Source organism: Lemur catta, chromosome 7 (genome assembly GCF_020740605.2).
Source record: "Lemur catta isolate mLemCat1 chromosome 7, mLemCat1.pri, whole genome shotgun sequence".
In the NCBI taxonomy this organism is placed as follows: domain Eukaryota; kingdom Metazoa; phylum Chordata; class Mammalia; order Primates; family Lemuridae; genus Lemur; species Lemur catta.
In genome coordinates this window covers 62,284,876-62,301,618 of record NC_059134.1, presented here as the reverse complement: position 1 = coordinate 62,301,618, position 16,743 = coordinate 62,284,876, and the positions used below count along the sequence as shown (strand labels likewise).

The 16,743-nt window shown below is 41.0% G+C and overlaps 1 protein-coding gene across 1 annotated transcript; it reads left to right on the top strand.

Annotated features, from left to right (window-relative positions):
* Positions 1-562: 562 nt before the first annotated feature.
* LOC123641620 (olfactory receptor 56A1) lies at positions 563-1,784 on the top strand. Its single transcript, XM_045556501.1, has one exon. The coding sequence runs from the start codon at positions 679-681 to the stop codon at positions 1,621-1,623; it is 945 nt and encodes a 314-aa protein (XP_045412457.1). The 5' UTR covers positions 563-678; the 3' UTR covers positions 1,624-1,784.
* The last annotated feature ends 14,959 nt before the right edge of the window (positions 1,785-16,743 follow it).

Genomic DNA, 16,743 nt, shown 5'->3' with positions numbered 1-16,743 from the left:
ACTGAGGGCCCATGTAAGGCTGGTGATCACAACTTTATAGTAAAAGCAGCCTTTTCTCTTGTTTTAGGCTTATTCCAGGAGTGTTAGGATGCTTAGACAAAAGGCCTTGGGAAATGAATAGTTATATTCATTTAAGATTGGGGTTTTAGCAAATGGCTGATTTAATTAACTTCACATTCTACTTTCTTCTAGTATAGTGTAAATTTGTGAAGGGATGCAACAAAAACATCCACCTGAAATTGGTGTAGAGTAGGAAGCAAAGACAAAGTCTATCCCCAACAAATAAACAATTTTCTCAAAAACACCTATTAAAGAAACTTCTTATCTACCATTGCTTTTTTTACACTGGTATCATACTGGCCTGATTTCTTGCACATTTTCAACATATTTTAATGTAGAGTGAGATTACTGCCTATCATTACCCTTTTTGGAAAACTTCATAGTTTTTTTACATATTCATTTTTCTTCACAGATCACATCATTATTTGTCAAGTACCACTGTTCTAGCTTTAGGATATTGACTGGAATCTGCCTTACTTAGCAAGAGTCTCCTACACATCATTAGCTCCCTAAAGAGTATGTGAAAGGTATACTTTTGAAAGCAATTTTAAAAAATGACCTCTTGTACCTCGCTATACAAATAGTCACGAGAAGCCTGCTCAGCTCAAGATTCTGCCCATGGCATCACCCAGCAACTACTCCACTGCCCCGATCTCTGAATTCCTCCTCATCTGCTTCCCCAACTTCCAGAGTTGGCAGCACTGGCTGTCCCTGCCCCTCAGCCTCCTCTTCCTCCTGGCCATGGGGGCCAACGCCACCCTCCTGATCACCATCCGGCTGGAGGCCGCTCTGCACCAGCCCATGTACTACCTGCTCAGCCTCCTCTCCCTGCTGGACATTGTGCTCTGCCTCACCGTCATCCCCAAGGTCCTGGCCATCTTCTGGTTTGACCTCAGACCCATCAGGTTCTCTGCCTGTTTCCTCCAGATGTTCATCATGAACAGTTTTCTCCCCATGGAGTCCTGCACATTCATGGTCATGGCCTATGACCGCTATGTGGCCATCTGCCACCCCCTGCGGTACCCATCCATCATCACTAATCAATTTGTGGCCAAGGCTAGTGTCTTCACTGTGGCACGGAATGCCCTCCTTACTGCACCCATTCCTATCCTCACTGCCCAGCTCCATTACTGTGGGAAAAATGTCATTGAGAACTGCATCTGTGCCAACCTGTCTGTGTCCAGGCTCTCCTGTGATAATTTCACCCTCAATAGAATCTACCAATTTGTGGCTGGTTGGACCTTGCTGGGCTCAGATTTCATCCTCATCTTCCTCTCCTACGCTTTCATCCTAAGAGCTGTGCTGAGATTGAAGGCCGAGGGGGCTACAGTCAAGGCCCTGAGCACGTGCGGCTCCCACTTCATCCTCATCCTCTTCTTCAGCACCATCCTGCTGGTGGTGGTGTTGACAAACGTGGCCAGAAAGAGGGTCCCCATGGATATCCTGATCTTGCTCAATGTCCTTCATCACCTAATTCCTCCTGCCTTGAACCCTATTGTATATGGGGTTCGGACCAAAGAGATAAAACAAGGAATTCAGAAATTGCTGCAGAGAGGGATGTGAATATGTAAAGCAGATTTCTAGTTCCTCCTCTCCTTTCCTTCAGTGATTTTATGTGGGCAGTGAGGTAGAGAAGTGTCCAGTGAGGGAGTGTTTCTTACCTGTGCTGAGGCTCACTTCACAGTGGAACCAGATTCCTTCCTTACTCTCCTCGCATGGTTCTGGTGCAGGTAGGAAAAAAGATGAAAGTTATATTTCTTGAGTAACTGCTTTGAGCCTAGGCCATTACATTTAAGTGATTTGATCTTCAAGACATTCCTGAAGGCATTGTTACTTCTATTTCACATAGTAGAAAAAGAGATGCTTTAAAGAAGGGAAACTGCCAAAGATCACCTATCTGGGAAGTAAAAGAGTAGAGAGTAAAATCCAGGCTCTAGAACCTAGACTCCTTCTACATAATGGCTCTTCAACTATTAATGCAATTGAAGACCACACCTCTACCCCACTCTCCTTTGGCCTGTGTTTTGTCTTTCTGGTTGATCACAGGTATTTCCTGCCTGTACTTCCTTCTTTGACAGCCAAGGGGTTCTCAGAGAAGGCATAGCCCTGCCTGACAAAGCTTCTGCAGGACAGCAAGAAAAGAGAATCACAGCAACATAAAGCAATGCCAGCTTCCTGTTCTATCCTACATAGCCTCACTTCCTTAAGGGGAGTCTTGAAAATGAGGATACAGGTGGGGAGAGGGGTGAAGACACCAGTGGGCTAGGAAACGGGGAAACTGACTGGGAGAATGGGTTGACCACTTCCCCTATATGTTTAAGCTGCACATGCAGTGAACTGAAAATCAAGTCTTATTTGAGCTGTTGATTCTGCCCAAGTCCTCTAGTTGAATGTGGGAAGACACGGCATAGTGTCAGGTGTTTGGATAATGGTGGGTCCAGTTAGGAGAAAAGAAACTGCACTGATTATTTATGGATAATTTAATGTAAACAATTGGTTAGATGGGTATTAGAGACTTAAAAACCAAAAAGAGGGATGCTGAAGTCACAGAGAGACAGTACCTGTGGGAAGAAATTTCCACTCAGAAAGAGATTGGGTCATTAGAACCTAAAAGGTTGGGAGGTGGCCCATTGAACTGGGTCTTAGATGTCTGAGGAAGGGTGCTGTCCCTACCTGGTACTGGTGCCACAGGAGCTCAGAGGTGACCCTTAGATTTGGGACCAAGACCTTTGAGGATGGGATGCTGCCCTGCTGGTGCTGGTACCCATGAGAAAGTTCAGTGAGGCTGATTCTGGGAGTTAAACCAAAACCAAAACCAACCAACCAGCAAATCTGGAGACTAGAGTCAACTCCACTGCCAGGGTGGGGAGCTGTTTATACTGACCGGACAGGAACAGATAGGAAAGAGCAACTGTCCCCCCTCCTCCTCTGCTTCCACCTTCCAGCATCCCTCTCGCTCTCTGTGGGTGGAAACTAAGGGAACCAGCTGACAAGGAAGCATCCCAGACTCTCAGCCCCAGCATCAGAAAGCACAGTATGGATGGGCGGGTTTGGGGCTGCGAGGGAGGTGTTAATAATGGGCACAGCTCCAACCTGCTTGAGTCTGAAAGCTTATGACTACTGAGGGGCAGCTAGAACATCACCCTGCAGTGTGCAGTTGCTTCCAGGGCATTAGAGACAGAATCAAGTCCCCCAGTGCAGGTGGGTTAAGAGATATGACATAATGTTACAGGTGCAGCATTCATAGCTGTGTAAGAACTTGGCACCAAGCTGGCAGCAGGAGTAGATGGGCACTGTGTGGATTATATAGAGTAACTGCAACCCAGTGCTGGTGTGGGCTGCAGGGGCACAATGTTTTCCAGTCCCTCAATAACAGCAGAAAAGAAAAGTGACATCTACTGGCCTACAAGAAGGGCTCTTAGTTCCCTCAGGCTTGGTTCTCATTGTCTCAAGCCAGATCCACAGGTGTGACGCAGAAAAGCATTCCCTAACAGGGCTACTCCTCTCCATCTTATCATGGTTGCTGGAAGAGTTTTGTCCACCGCCACCTTCCTACTGTCCCTCAGGATGTCAGGGCCAATTCCAGCACCGATTGCCCAAAATGGGACTAATAATCTCAATATCCTAATGTGCTGGTAAAAGTGGTAGTAATAATAATGAAAAATCAAAGCTCACATGTTTTGAGCACTTGCAATATACCACTGTCTATGCATGATATGTAATTTTCATAAAAGCCTTTTGTAGATGATTATAAAAGTGTGTGTGTGTTTTTAAAGAAGAATCTAACCAGATATAATTCATAAAAATATGATACATCTGTAATCGGGTGATATTTTAAAAAATCAGGTGATATTTGGTCCACGCTGCTGGTTTCTCCAGGAGTGCCGCTTTCTCTATGTCCATCATGCTTCCTCCCAGGCACAAACCCAGAAGGAACTCAAAGAGGAGTCTCTGTTACTTGGTCAAAATTCAGATCTCAATTCCCGAACGAGGCTTCTCTAGATCAATGCAAATGGCCAACATAATTATGAGAAGCTTTGTTCAAACTAGGTGTACACAAGGATAGAAATTACCAACTTGTAGAGGATGTAGGGAACAAGACAGCAGTGGCCACCCCTAACAGAAACTAGCATAACTTTTGCACATTGAGGGGCTCAGCAAACATTCCCTGACTTATGATACTGCAGTGGCTAAGTGACGAATTGACAGTCCATGTCTACAATAAATCTCTAGCTCTATAGCAGTAAGGTCCTAAATATGAGAAATGGATAAGCCACAGGCTTAGGGTTGGCTCTCCGCTCTAGTTCTAAAAAGAGAGGTTAAGAGGACCACAGATTTCTCATAGAATTGTCAAGCCCAGTGCAAGCGGCAGAAGTTACTAGTTGCAAAGGCCCTGGATAAGCTTTGAGGTAAAATCATACACAGGTAAAGATAGGAGGGAAGCAGGATAACTCAAAGAGCCAGACCTTGAAGGGCAGACACAACTCTGCGGTGAAGTTCTCATAGCATAAAAAATGTTTTCTCAGTAGAATTTTTGAATACTGTCTTGGGTGAGTAGAATGAAGTATTATGGTATAAATGAAAGGCATTTTAAAGTGGTGAGTTACAGATGTTTTGCCAGTTTGTTTTAACTGAAGAAAACCTGTGAAGGGTCCCTTTGTTAACCCAGGCTGGCTATACTCCGATTGTGCTGGAAGAGGGTGGATTCAGAACATGAGGAGGAGCAGGGGAGTGGCTTCCAAGGGCCATTCACCTCACCCCTTCATTTGCAAGTCAGTTACATTTGCATGAGGAATTTGCAAGAGGATCACAGAGTCTTTTTACAAGGAAGATCTGATACCACTGAACACTGCTATTCAGTCCTATAGCAGACTTAAGTCAAGACCCAGCGGCAAGAAAGAGCAACAAGTCCTCTGGGATTAAATGGCACGGAGGAAAAAAGGAGTCCATGTTGGTGGCCAACGCTCAAATCAAAGGCCTAAGTACTGTTGAGGGAACAATACTACATTTTCCATATATCCTAGAAAGCTGTTTAGTACCTAGCCATCCTCATACCTTATTGTGCTTCGGGGTATATTCTAAGCATATGGGTGTTACCAAAGAGAGGTCTGAAACTTCAGAGGCCAAGCTTCGAACGTCAAGGCTGTACAGCCCAAAAACCTAAACAGCAGTGCCGGCTTAAGTAAACTTTTTATTCTTGGCAAGTCAACAGTGCCGCCTTGTGGCTATCAGCGGGAATAACAACATTGGCTTCAACTCCAGTTCTGAACCTCAGGTGTTTGAAAGAGGACTGACAACCCTGTGTTCAGAAAACTCCTGGGCACTTAGGAGGGGATGGGTTTATACCTACATAATGAGTGCGATGCGCACTGCGTGGGGAATGGGCACGCTTGAAGCTCTGAATAGGGAGAGTGGGGGGGCACGGGCAATATACATAACCTAAACTTTTGTACCCTCATATGCTGAAATTAAAAAAAAAAAAAAAAGAGAGAGAAAACTCCTGGGGACCTCTAACACTTAGGGAGTAGGATATTAGGTATCTTGGAGAAGAAGATACTGTAATTTCTGCCAGTAGGGCACGTGGGGATTTGGGTGATTAATTTAAAAAATAAAAGAGACATAATTTTCATCCTGATTTTCTTTTCTCCAGTGACATTTAAAAGTCAACATCAAATCACTGACATGAGTCAGGTATTCATAAGGACAATAGATATCCTTGATATTTCATAATATGTTGCACTATAAGTATTTGACTAAGGACTATATTTATTCGTTTCTTCACATATTCAACTAAAATTTAGTTAATGGAGTTCTTTATGTGTGGTTAATTTTCCAATAGTTACCTGCAGGTAAACTAATTCCAGAAAGATTATGGTCAGAATAGCCCATGAATTATTATTATTCCCACTTATACAGATGAGGCAACTGATCAAAAAAGAAATTACAAATTGTCATTCAACTGGTAGGGATCAGAGTCAGGAATGAGAAAATAGGCATACTTGCTTCCCAAATCTATTTTTCCTACTACGTTGTATAGGGATCAAGTTATATTTTTAGACTTTGGATAGATTTGTAGTTTTCTGAAGTTTTTCATGCTCCGGGTTATACATAGCAAAGGCAGAGCACACCAAAACCCCATCATACATTGAATTAGTCAATGCAAGCAAAGTTAGTTACTATAACAAAGATAATCACAGTGGCTCAACATAATAATAATTTACTTCTCATCCAGATCCCATTCCAATGCCTGGAGGCTTTGCTCCTTGTCAATATTTAGAGACTCATGCTTCTTTTATTACACGGATCCTCCATGTTCTAGGCCCTTAGAGACCTCTGCTGGTGCTTCTGAATCCAGCTGGTAAGCAAGCACAGAGAGAGAATGTACAGGAACTTATAGGGGGTTTTAGGGGCCCAAACTGGGAGAGACGTCATTTTTTCTATCATTTCATTGGCTACAATCCTTACACAGATCCAGCTGCTCTAAGAGAGGCTGGGTCACAAACATTCATTTCTCTTTCTCCACATGTAAAATATACTTATTCCCTTCCCAAGGGAGACCATGCAAACTCTCATCTGGTTACTGTATGCTGCACCAAGTCCAAAATCTCCAGGGGTGTGTGGCCCTGTCCATCAGTTCCAGATGTGATTCCTCTTGGACCAGTGATATTCAGTCTCCTTCCACATATTTAAGGGTAGAGCAGAAATCGGATACAAGTCATACGATTCCCAGTTGGAAGTGAAGCATAGAATTCATTTGGCAGTAACTTGTCAATGGTAATTCTGGAATATGTTGGGAGCAGGTATTGCAACATGTTTACATGCTGACAGTGGGGAAAGTTTCTTGACTAAACGTTGTTTATATTTTCCAGGGGGAACTCTCCTGGCCATTGTTTTCATGTTCTAACCATTTTTTAAATTGTTTTTTATGTTATTCTGCTTTGGGGGAGGTTGTGCCTTTAAAAATGTTCCCCATGACCTTACAAGAAGCAGGCATTGGAGAGTGTGACTTCTTTCAGAGTGACATTGCATTTGAGCCTACTTCCTGTTTGTAAAATATTAGGAACAATAAGTTTTTAAATTCTGAATTAAAAACTTCCTTTAAAAACCAAGCTCATGTTTCTTTGGCAATAAACATCCTCAAAAACCTTACAGATTTTTTATCTGTCCTGTTGGTCAGTTCCATGTGCTGCTAGTAATCACACTTAAAGTATTAGGCATAATTTCTGTTGCCCACTATCTCTACTTCTATTCAACATAGTGCTGAAAGTCTTTGCCAGAGCAATCAGACAAGAGAAGGGAATTTAGGGCATCCACATGGGGGCAGAAGAGATCAAACCCTCACTCTTTGCTGATGATATGCTATTATATCTAGAAAGCCCCAAGGATTCAACCAAGAGACTGCTGGAGTTGATAAATGAATTCAGTAAAGTCTCAGGATACAAAATTAATGCACACAAATCAGTAGCATTCACATATGACAGTAACAGTTAAGCCAAAAATCAAATCAAAGATGCAACGCCTTTCACAATAGCTTCAAAGAAAATTAAATACCTAGGAATATAGTTAATGAAGGAGGTGAGACGCATATATAGGGAGAACTATGAAACACTGAGAAAAGAAGTTGTAGAAAATATAAACAGATGGGAAAATCTATCATGCTGATGGACTGGCAGAATCAATATTGTTAAAATGTCCATACTACCTAAAGTGATCTACATAATTAATGCAATCCCTATCAAAGTACCATCATCATTCTCTACAGATCTAGAAAAAATAATTCTACTGTTCATATGGAACCAGAGAAGACCTTGTATAGCCAAAGCAATCTTCAGCAAAAACAGAAAATTGGGAGGCATCAGTCTAACTGACTTCTCCAACAGTTGTGGGGAGCAAAGGGTGAGACCTAAAACAAGACTACACTTGTCTTTCTCTCTCCAATATCCTCATGCCCAAAGCCAAAATGATCCCACATTTAGGCTGAATATTCCTCGGGAGAGGCTAATTTCTAAGTCCTATTGTGTATCAGTTTAGAGTGGTGACTCTACTAGTGACAATCTCATTTGTTTTCCCAAGGAAGCAGTGGCAGGTATTGCTCTGTGGAAGGCCAGCATTGTTAACAGTTGCATTGTCTAAAACCATACTTTGGAAACAGAATTTAGACAAAGAACAGCCATGAAGGTAAAATCTTGGACATGAGACCCCATGCATGAACAGGGCCACTCCCAGGGATCTGTTGGGTTCAGACCACTGACGCTCCTACTGCACGAGAAGGGCTCACAGGAAAAGTACTCCCTGCTCACCTCAGTTGCTCATGGTCCATGCTCCTTTGAAAGCTGAGAAAGTTCCTCTGTTACTTCCTTCTACAGAGTTACAGTGCAGAGGATGGTCTTATTTAGTTCCTTCCCTACTAGTATATCCAGATAAATTTTCCTGGAAAGATTCCCATCACTCAATTTCCTCACAATTTTTCCCTAGGGTTTCTTTTTCTTTTTTTTCTTTTTTTTTTTTTTTTTTGAGACAGAGTCTCACTTTGTTGCCCGGGCTAGAGTGAGTGCCGTGGCATCAGCCTAGCTCACAGCAACCTCAGACTCCTGGGCTTAAGCGATCCTACTGCCTCAGCCTCCCGAGTAGCTGGGACTACAGGCATGAGCCACCATGCCCGGCTAATTTTTTTTGTATATATATTTTTAGTTGGCCAGATAATTTCTTTCTATTTTAGTAGAGACGGGGTCTCACTCTTGCTCAGGCTGGTCTCGAACTCCTGACCTCGAGCGATCCACCCGCCTCGGCCTCCCAGAGCTAGGATTACAGGCGTGAGCCACCGCGCCCGGCCTCTTTTTCTTTTTCTTTCTTTTTTTCTCCCTTCCTTCTTTCTTTCCTCCCTCCATTTCTATTTTTTCTAACTTTTAAAAATAAAATTATATATATTTAAGGTGTATAACTGATGTTTTGATACACATGTACATAATGTATCGAACTGAATGCTTCAGTCAAGCTAATTAATATATCCATCCCTTCACATAGTTACCAGCTTTTTTTTTGTAGTGAGAACACTTAAGATCAGCTTTCTTAGCAAATTTCAAGTATATGATACAATATTATTAACTATGGTTCCCATGTTGCACATTAGATCTCTAGAACTTACTCATCCTTTGTAATTGGAATTTTGTACCCTTTAACCAATCTCTCTCCATTTCCCCCATTCCCTACCCCTTGGTAACCATAATTCTACTGTTTCTATGAGTTTGACTTTTTCAGATTCCATGCATAAAGTGTGATCATGCAATATTTTATTTTTCTTTAGCATAGTGTCTTTTTCTTTATTTGGACTCCTCAAGTGCCTTTGATCTTTTCCATCCTTACACCTTTTATAATATACTCTCCTGGGAAATGGGCCACAGGGCTCCAGGCACCAGGTGCCTAACAAGGATGCTAACTCCTGTGAGCAGTGGGGAGGGAAGAGCACAGTAGAGCCAGGGTCCATAAAGTCAGCCTCCACAGCTCCTGCAGAGGTTTAGGTGCTGCATTCAACAGCCAGAAACAGCAGCAGGACAGCCTTCTGAAGCTGGTGAGTCTCAAGATGGGGAAAGGAAAATGATGAGGAAGATACTGAGGAATGGAGGGGAAGTTCAGCAGCCTGGTATGAGATGGAGATACAGCTCTTTCAACAGTGCCTTTTGTAGTAGATGCTGATCCTGCTGTGGTACTTAGATCCTGGCACAGAGCTGAGGCTGAGTCACTTTGTGGCCTGTAGACCCATCACTTGTGTAGGCTCGACTCCTACCTGTGTCATGGCTAGGAGGCCAAGGTATGGGTTAGAATCTTCCTTCTGCCCTAGTCTAAATTCAACAATGAGCTGAGGTGACTGCTCCTTCTTCTAGACAATTGTAGCTGGTCTCGAATCTTCCATCATCATTTTGGTTAGTTCAAGACCTGTTTGATCTTTCCACACTGTCAATAATTCATGGTCAAACACTATGTTTTGTTCAGTAACGCCTGGAACAAAGAAACACTATGATCACCCCTTTGTGAATATCAGTCTGTTAGTAGGAACTAATGGAGTTGGAGTATTGAAGATGAAAGCAATGCCCTAGATGGCCAATGATTCCTCATTTCTCAGATTAGGAGGCCTCCAGTTTCACTAAGGAGCTTATAAGATATAGAAAAAATGGTCCCAGCCATTAAGGACTTGAAAAAGGACTATAAAACAAAACTAAAAGTACATTATTACCCAGAAGAATCTATCAGTGCTATAGGAAGTTTGAAAAGGACATATTTTTTCTCTGTATTATTAATAGTTAAAAGATCTTTGGAGATATTCTTGGTCTCAGTCTTTCTCTGCATCCTCAGTGTTTCTTACATTAAATTTTCTTGTAGTTCTCCCCATCCCTCAAAATTATCCTTTCTTCTCCATTTGTGTAGCTACTATTTTTGTTCAGATCTTCTACACTTTTCATTTGAACTACTCAAGATGCTCCAAAAAACCTCCCTAACTTCTGTGATTCCCCTCAATCCTTCTGCTGTAGCTTGAATATTTGGGTCCCCACAAAATTCATATGTTGAAATCCTAACCCTCCTGGTGAAGGCATTAGGAGGCGGTACCTTTGGAAAGTGATTAATTAGGTCATGAGTGCTCAGGATTGGGGTTAGTGTCCTTATGAAATAGACTGCAGAAAACTAGCCAGCCGCTTCCACCATGTGAGACACCATCTATGAACCAGGCAATGAGCCCTTGCTGGACACTGAATCTCCTGGCACCTTGATCTTGGTCTTCTTAGCCTTTGGAACTGTGAGAAAGAAGTTTTCTGTTTATAACCCCCCAGTTTATGGTATTTTTTGTAGTAGCCTGAATGGACTAAGACGCCATCTAATGCAGATCACTTCCCTTTTACAAACATTCTGTGATTCGCTGCAGTGTACATGGTAATGCCTACTATCAGACGGACCTCTAAGGGTCCTGGCAAGGCTGCCACTGCTGATCTTTAAACATTGTCTCCTGACACTCTCCTTTCCTACCTCCTACTCCCAAAGAACTTGGGATCTAATAGCTTCTAATGTTTCATCATTAGTAATTACTTAACATCGACCTAGGCAGGTCTTTATGCTCTATTGCCCAAAAGAATAGTCTTCATTTTTCCCCAAGGGAATGTTATCTCTTTTCTCTATTCTTATCTGATGCTCTTAGCTTGCCACATTTCTGGACCTAACAGAACTTCAGGAAATGATAGCCCCTTTCCCTTCCCACAAAAACATCTAAATTTAAATATCATTTATTCCATTTCATATGTGAGAAAACTGAATACCATAGAGTTTACATAGCTTTCAGGGTTACAAAAGGAGTATAAGAGCCAGAATTGGAATTTATATAATCTGAGGCCAACTTTTAAACCTTATTACACTGCTTCATTTATCTGTAATTTTGTTTCTTTCTCACTGTTTTATGATTACCATTATCAGAGCCGTAACTCTACTGCATTACAAATGTTTGCAAGTCACTTTTTGGTATTAAGTAAGTAAGCTCCTAGAAGATAGTAGTTTTTGGTTAATCCATTCTATACGCCAGCATATTTGTCATTAAGACCAGGAACTGAGAATGAACTATTTTCTTACTTGTTCAAATACCCATACTGGAAAGGAGAAGTCTTTTCAAAAAGGTGGATATATTTTCTATTTTTGTTTCTTAAATTTACACTGTGGGTCATTTTTCTAATTACATATAAAAATACAGGACAGAGCTGATATATGATTGTCCCACTCATTTTAACCTTTGAATTCTTGGTTAATTGTAAAGCCCTCCAATGGGTAGAATTTTTTTTCTAGTGTGTGTTGTATAATTTGTGTTTGGAAAGTCTGCGATATTTGAAGTGAAAATCCTTGGGTCAAATAAATATCTTCATTATCTACTCTGGTAGCTGGAGTCTGATACCTTCTTATTTACACCTCAATCCTCCTAGAGGAGACTTTGTCAAATGGGACAGGTGGGCAGGGTCCATAATTCCAGCTACACTGATTATATGTCTCCTGAAATCCCTCTCTCATCCTGCCATGGCTCCCTGGCTATTTTCTGCTTCTTTAGCTGTGATAGCTATTGCTGTTACCCATTAAGGGTAACTTGGCTACTTGGCTACTTGCTGTTTGTGTTGTAGTGAGGGAAAATAGATGGTGCCCCACAAAAGAAAAAGCTGTAATCAAAGTAGATGAGATTATAGAATATATATTCAAAATGCTCAGATAATTGGATCCTGGTCACAAAGAAGCATAGATAATTTTACTTATCAGGTAAGTGAGTTCTGCATAAATTTATTTGCCTAAAACTCACTCACTAACTAGTGTTGTCTATTCTACATTTGGTGAACCTCAAGATTTTGATTAGAGTAGATAATCTAAAAAGGCCATTTCATTCAAATTCATTTTATTATAATGTGGATGAGAAAAAAAATCAATTTTCAGCCAGGGCCACTGTCTTTGTGGGGTTTGCATGTTCTCCCCTTCTCAGTGTGGGTTTTCTCTGGGTACTTCAGTTTCCTTCCACATGCCAAAGACGTGCATGTTAGGTCTAAATTGTCCCAGTGTGAGTGAGTATGGGTGTGTGTGTGAGCATGCCCTGCAATTTCATGGTGTCCTGTCCTGGGTTGGTCCCCACCCTGCTCTCTGAGCTGCTGGGATAGGCTCTGGCCAGCCATGACCCTGAAATAGAATAAATGGGTTGGAAAATGAATAAATGAGTAAATATTATGTAAAACTTATAAGGTATATGGTAATAATACAAATGCAGAACAATAAGTGATGCAGTATGAAAGCACTCAGCAAGCCTGCTATATTCGTGATTGTTGGTTTTTGAACTGTGTGGCAGTCGGAGGTGCTCTTTAGAATTTTTGCTTTGGAAACATTTATTCCTTGTTTAACCCACCACCACTATGCTTTCTGTCACTCACTGATTCACAGAAAATTGGATAATTATTGTTTTTATTATTTTCATTAATAAAAATTATTAAAATTACTATTTTATTGTTTTTATTAAGTTTTCTTAAATGTATGTATAGCTTACATTTATTTCAGTGTTTAATATTAGAAGTGTTTTAGGTTTTTATTTAGAAGTCTGGTAATGTTTTTGTGATCAGAAATATGTTGTAGGAACTTAAATCTTGTTTCTAACAATTAGCCTATGGTAAAATTGCTTTTTTTAACACATTGTTTCACTTAAAGTTAGTTTCCAAAAACCTATCAATGATGTTAAGTGAGGACTTACTGTACTTTTCTTAAAGGTATCTAGTTTGAATCTTCAAAGATATCTGTTGTGAAAGAGTTATGTTCTCTTTAGAATCTTTGAGATGCTCCATTTCTACTAGGAATCCTTTACTAAGTTGTAAAATTAATTCTAAAGAAAAGAATTTCACTTGCTCAAGATAGATAGTGGGGAAGAAAGGGAAAGGTTTGACCTGAGGTAAGGAGATGGCCTCATAACTATTTGAGCTTCTAGCAGAGTCTTCTATTGGATAGCTAAGCTGGGAGCTCTATGTGTGTCAAATATCTTTGGTTTACAAAATGTATTCCCACCCTAAGTATGGAAAACAAATCCTTGGAAAATTTCTAAGATGAAACAAGTTTGGGGGGATAGCATGAGGTAGAAAAACTATCATTTTGGGTCATTGTTAAAAAGGAACAGAAAGAACTCATTTCCAGGATGTTGCCTGAGACCACTCACTGGCTGCCATGTTACCAAGAGGAAAACTGATTCCTGTTATGAGACAAAACAAAAGGAGACGATGTTCAGGTTTCTAAGGAGTAGGCTGTCTGGAAAGTAACTATATTTTGTGCAAAACAGAACAGAAAAAGTTTTCCTGTCACCTCTAAAAGTGTCCATGAATACAGGTAGTTTCCTCCTACCTCAGAGGAACAGGCATTTCTACTCCAGGCAACTGGACCTTGCTCTCATGCTGCAAATTGGAAATGATGCTGTAGTCAGGGGCCCATTTATTTTTCCTTTTGGAGGAAAATGGCCATCTATTTTTCCTGTGGGAGATCCAACTTTGTATGTTTCGCTCCATGACCACAGTATTTATCCCAAAGCTCACAGCTTTATCCATGTGAGTAGTACTTATTCCTGGTTTCCAATACAGAAACTTTATTTTGTTAAAACAGGAATGGAGGGAAGCTAGATATCTGTTCATGTCACTGTTGTACCCAAGAGTCCTCATTGATAGTATTGAATTAGCCCCTCCATCCTCTCCAGAACTTTACTCCATCAAATATTTCCTTTTCCTCCTAAATCAGCAACTACCAGTACCACTAGAAATTCTTAGTCTAAACTGTAGACTTTACAGTATGCTTAGGCTTTTTTCCAATTGTTTTATGCGCTAACACCTCTTTACCTTATTTCTTTTTTTTCTTCAAATAACAACAAATACATATTCATTTGCAGACTTGAGTTTTCTTCTGGCTTCTAGACATACTGTATTTTGAATGATTGCTAGAAAACTCTACCTGGATATTTTGCAAATAACTCAGGCCAAAAACTTCAAGTATAAATTCATTTTCTCGTTCTTAAGACCCTCTCCTTTTCCCTGCTTCCCTCTTCAATTTCTTAGTAAAGGTTTCCTTCTTTCTGTGACATAAGCACCCAAACAGAAAGTCATGTCTAACACTGTGACTTGAGATTCAAGACCCTGTTTTCTTCATCTTTCTTCAGTTTGCTCCACATCGCCTTGCCCAATAGCAAGCAGTAAGTACGTGCTTGGGCAATGGTTACGTAATGAATCCTCAAATGCTTTTCTTTACTCATCCCCTACATATAATACTTACTGATTTTGGTTTTGAAATTTCTCTTCAATCCATTTCTTCATGTCCATAGTGAAATAAAGAAATGGCTCTTGGCATAAAGAAGGTGATCACTTACTTAGCTAAGGAGTAGGCAGGGGATTGGTGCTGTTTCAGAGATATAGGACCATTCAGGGGACCCAACTGAGGACTCATCCAGAGAACAGAGAAGGAGTAGCCTCTGGAAAGGTCCACTGTCCTCCTGGCCCACTGTCTTTTTCATAGTAAACTAATAGTACATGAATCAAGGCCCCCATGACAAGAGTGGTGCATCTTTGGATAGTATTTCTGTGACAGATTAGCTGATAGCCTGACCATAACAGGGGATCCCAATGTTCTTCTAGAGAAACACATGTCAAGCCCAACATGGGTGAACTGAAGACAGCCAAGTTGCTCAATCTAACCCAAACCCGTAATATTCTCAAAGCCTCCAGGCCTCTTTTAACTTTCTGCCAAAGCTAACATAATATTTCTCCTACTTGTTATGTTTCAAAATGTATTCCTTTCTTGGATCCCTCCCCCCACTCCCAAAGATGCTTTTTGTTTGAAAAAGTCATTGCACTTACCATTTCTTCCTATCCCTCCTGTTGTACTCCTCAGTCCTGACTGTCTCTGTCACCAGAACAGGACATCCACAGTCCCTTCCAAAGGACCCAAACCAAAGAAAACACTTTTTATCCTTCACAAAGAGAAACAACAGCAAATAATTCAGTAAGAGAATGATGGACACTATGTCTTTCAAGTGAAACCCTCTTTGGGGCAGGAAGTAATTATTGCTCTTGGGTGAAGTCAAAGGCTGCTCTCCCTCTAATCCAAAATTTCCTACAGAATGAAAATAAAGAAATCTGAGGTGAGGCCCTGTCCAGTTCTATGGAGTGGAGGGCTGGGCTTTTTTGGGGCCTATGTGATATAGCTACTGCTCCTAAACACTGAAGGAAGGAAGGGCTCAGTTAAGTAATTGTGCTTGTGGAGGCTCAATAGTGCAGTGGCTGAAAACAGAGACTCTAGAGTCAGACTCCCTGCTTCACAGTCCTGGCCTCACCACGTACTAGCTCTCCGATCTTGATCACACTACTCAGCTCCCCTTTATCTCCCTTTCATTATCTGTAAAATTAGGATAATGAGATTAATTATTCTGTAATATTTTTAAAAGGAATGAAATGAAATAATGAATATAAAGCATTCAGCATAGTGCCTGGTACTTTACAGGATTCTTTACATGTTATCGCCGAGAAACTACTCCACTGCCCCAGTCTCTGAATTCCTCCTCATCTGCTTCCCCAACTTCCAGAGTTGGCAGCACTGGCTATCCCTGCCCCTCAGGGACAGGGATATGATTCAAGTAAAAAATACATACGTTTATATGTACTTTCTTCTTTGAATTATTATAGATTCACAGTAAGTTGCAAAAATAGTATAGAGAGGTATTGTGGAGCCTTCATCTCTATAATATTTTATTGCTTTCCTTTGTAATAATAATATCTAACAATTATGAAATGTTCATTCTGTGCCAGGCAGCGTCATAGCCGCTTAACAAGTGTTAGCTCCTTATGTACTCACAACAATCCTTTGACATAGACACTAATTGTTAGCTGCACTTTATTGATGAGAAACTGAAGCATGAAGAGATTAAGTAATTAGCCCCAGTCAGTGGCAGAGTGAAGATTTGAACCCAGAGGACTGACTCCAGACCACTGATGCTCGATTAAACATCAGTGATGATGATCATGGTGACTGAAGCACTTGATTGGAGCAAGTTTACTCCAATGGAAACCCAAGCTCTACTACATCCAGGACACATACTTTCTATGTTGATATATTAATACTTCACTCCTACATTTTAGGGTACTCTGGATCTCCAGCTTG

Bases quoted from the DNA above. Each gene is read 5' to 3' on its own strand.
- LOC123641620 (XM_045556501.1), top strand. From the start codon at position 679: ATGGCATCACCCAGCAACTACTCCACTGCCCCGATCTCTGAATTCCTC.